This window comes from Engraulis encrasicolus, unplaced genomic scaffold (assembly GCF_034702125.1).
Source record: "Engraulis encrasicolus isolate BLACKSEA-1 unplaced genomic scaffold, IST_EnEncr_1.0 scaffold_72_np1212, whole genome shotgun sequence".
NCBI lineage: Eukaryota > Metazoa > Chordata > Actinopteri > Clupeiformes > Engraulidae > Engraulis > Engraulis encrasicolus.
The window spans coordinates 87,501-90,980 of record NW_026946060.1 but is presented as its reverse complement, the minus strand read 5'-3'; the positions used below and the strand labels follow the sequence as shown (position 1 = coordinate 90,980).

The 3,480-nt window shown below is 41.5% G+C and overlaps 1 protein-coding gene across 1 annotated transcript in view; it reads right to left on the bottom strand.

The window, feature by feature from the left end:
• The window catches only part of sugt1 (SGT1 homolog, MIS12 kinetochore complex assembly cochaperone), a 55,951-nt gene that overhangs the window by 47,712 nt on the left and 4,759 nt on the right, over positions 1-3,480 (bottom strand). Inside the window, exon 7 of the mRNA XM_063193982.1 lies at positions 1,939-1,979. Within this exon, the coding sequence (XP_063050052.1) occupies positions 1,939-1,979 (41 nt within the window). The remainder of the gene's footprint in view (positions 1-1,938; positions 1,980-3,480) is intronic.

Genomic DNA, 3,480 nt, shown 5'->3' with positions numbered 1-3,480 from the left:
TAAAAGTTTTTTTTCAGATTCCATTAAAACATTCTAGAGTGATGAATAGGACGTGACACGAGTGAGAGGGGGGGGGGGGGGGGGGGGGGGGGGGATTTGCCCTCAGAGAATTTCATTCTAATCTGCAGAGATGCACAAAACACTGACACAGACACACGCGCGCCGCGCGCGCACACACACACACAGACACACACACACACACACACACACACACGCTCTACATCAGCTCCTAACATTCATATAATATTGTGTGTGTGTGTGTGTGTGTGTGTGTGTGTGTGTGTGTGTGTATCAACCACTTGTGCAGGAAATCACTGTGATGGGCTACAAATGCCAATATATAGTGCTTGTATTTGGAAGTTTGGGCCACGTGCATAGACTGGCCACTAGGGGGCTAAGGATGCTTGGCTTCCCAAAAATGAATGCAAAAAGCTTGCTTAAATATTGTTCAATATCATCAATAATTGGTAGTCGACACATATGGAGAAGAAGGTGCTGTGTATATCCTTGAGACTTTTACCCCATGGACTATTGATCACTGTGGTGCCACTTATCTAGTTCATGCCTGAGTATCTTTGCAACTGATAAATGTGTGTCTATGGAAACTCAATTTTGAATTGTTGGCACAAATAAAGAAGTAAACTGTGTGTGTGTGTGTGTGTGTGTGTGTGTGTGTGTGTGTGTGTGTGTATGTGTGTGGTATTGCAATAAGAGTCCACTTACTCTCCATCAGCTCCTAACATTAATATAATATAATGTGTGTGTACGGACAGTACGGTATGCATGTCACGGAACGGGGTAGTGGGCAACCGCACGGTGCCCACGGTTTCAAAAAAAAAAAAAAAAAGAGTGACCACCGGCGGACGACGCTATTAAAATCCTACTACTTTTACAAGCATAAAACACAAAGACTACGTAGGATATTGAGTGTGGAAAGACTGATTTCTATCAGCCAACTGAGAGACATAATGTAACAGCATGCGCCAGCTGACTGGGCTACAGTAGCCTACAAGCAAGTGCAGGTCAGTCAGCAGCGTCACCCTCTCCCTCCCCCCTCTCTCTCCACCAGGGCTCTACAGTGCGAGCATTTTGCTCGCATATGCCCCTAAAATAAATGATTGTGCGAACGAAATAATGGGAAGGGCGCACGTGTGCGAGTAGATATTTCAACCCTTTCAATTGTATTTTGCTCCTAAAATAAATACACCCCATAGAGAAACGCAGGAACGTGTGAATGAGAGAAAGCGCAAACGACAGCGTGCGCGCCGCGCACAGAGAAACAGAGGCAGACAGACAAACAGTCGGGGGAGTTTTGAAATAAGATAACCGTCGGGAGTATCGAGCGCTTCCAATGACGGAGAAGAGCTGGAGAGAAACTTCAGCGCTAGAATTGCTAATTCTCCGCTTATCACAAATGCTAACAAATGCTCAACCTGTTAATTTTGTGAGAAGAAATGGCTTCGGTTACATACACTTATCTTGTAAGTACGTGGCTTGTACTGTTTGTGTTACTCCTCCTGAGACGCTGTCATCATCATCACGTCACGTCATGTGAAGTCAGTATTTTGTTGGACAGTCTCGGGGTGTAGCCTAGGGCACGTTTTTGATGTGCAAGCCTTCAATATTGCCAAATTGTTATTTAGAGGAAATGTGTTTGGTTGGCATCCACTCTTTTTTGTTTCATTTCTAAAATGCAAGTATAGAACAATGTTATATTTTCAAAGGGTAATGTTCAGATTACTGAGTTGCTGTTACTATGGTACCAAATGCAATTAAAAAAAAAAGTGTAACCCATGGGTAGGCTGATCATAGCCTCATAGGCTACATAGCATAGGCCTACCCATATGCGAGTCATTGTATTTTCAGGACAGAAGTGCAATTGCCTCTCTGGTCTATCTTGTGAAAAATCTGCCCCCCTGACCAATTTCATCCTAGCACCCTGCCAGATCCTGCTGTGTAGGCCTGAATTGGAACACCAGCTGCGTATAGAAATTAATGTGATAGAAATGTGTAATATTTTGTTCAGTCCTTTTACTGGGGGGGAATTTGGAAAAGTGGCCCGAAGTGATTTTAATTGTAGGCCTACCCCTCTAGAATGTGTATTTGTGTGTGGAAAGAGTATATTCTCTGTATCTGTGTGTTAATAATGAAGCTGCGTCACAAAAACTCACTGTGCTCCTAAATTTTTATCTGTGCCCCTAATTTTTTTCACTTAGGGGCACAGGTGCTCCTAATGAAAAAGCTAAGCGTAGAGCCCTGCTCTCCACGTTAGCGCAAGTGACTGTTCCCCGTCTTTATGCTGACCATTTTAAATTAAATGAACATGAATTTACAAACAATGACAGATTAGCAGAACAAAGTAGACTATGACTTACGTTACAGTAGCCTAGTGTAGGCTATATCCACGTGGCATTGAATGGGGATTCCGGACAGCAAAATGCGAGATAATTGAACATATCCATCAGATTCACTGTGCTGTCCTTAACTGCAATCAACTGTAGGCCTAATTATATGTAGCTAGTTAAACTAGGGGACTTTGTGCTGTTGCCTGTTTAACATTGATGTTTAACACTATAACAAAAATAAAATTTGACTATTTTAAAAGGCTCAGCTTCACAGGAGTTTTGTGAAACATTCTTGTGCATACACTTCTAAAAAACGATCTTTTAAAATTATTTGTTACCTTAACTTTCACATTTTAACATAACATAACCCTATCACTTGTTCACTTAAAATTGAATTTGACTTCTGATTTTACTTCTATGCTTCTCACGGCCGGCAGTTTCATGATAGGAAGCAACTAATTCATAAGCGCAAAACTCGCAGAAAGCGGTATCAAAATAAAAGTCAAATTCGTTCTCAGTGTGTCATTAACCAAAATAGTCATACTGCACTGACCTAATGGTCCCATTGCCTACAGGAGTGTAGCTGTTTTATTTTTACACGTCAAATGTGTTATAGCATGTAATATTTGAATATTTGTCAATTTAAAAGTTAGGACTTAGTTCTCCCTTTTTGTGAAATAAATGGAAGCATGTTAAAATCATTGATATCTTTCCTCTTTCAGTTGGGTTAAATGAAGTCAAATTCAACATACCCATGATAAGCTTACATTTTCATTCAAATTTTTATATAATACATTTTATTAAAAAAATAAAAAAACAGAACCGTACAAAACCGAAAACCGTGACCTTGAAACCGTGATATGGACCGAACCGTGACATTTGTGAACCGTACCACCCCTAGTCTGTGTGTCTATGTGTGTGTGTGTGTGTGTGTGTGTGTGTGTGTGTGTGTGTGTGTGTGTGTGTGTGTGTGTGTGTGAGTGAGTGAGTGAGTGAGTGAGTGAGTGAGTGAGTGAGTGAGTGAGTGAGTGAGTGAGTGAGTGAGTGAGTGAGTGAGTGAGTGAGTGAGTGAGTGAGTGAGTGAGTGAGTGAGTGAGTGAGTGTGTGTGTGTGTGTGTGTGTGTGTGTGTGTGTG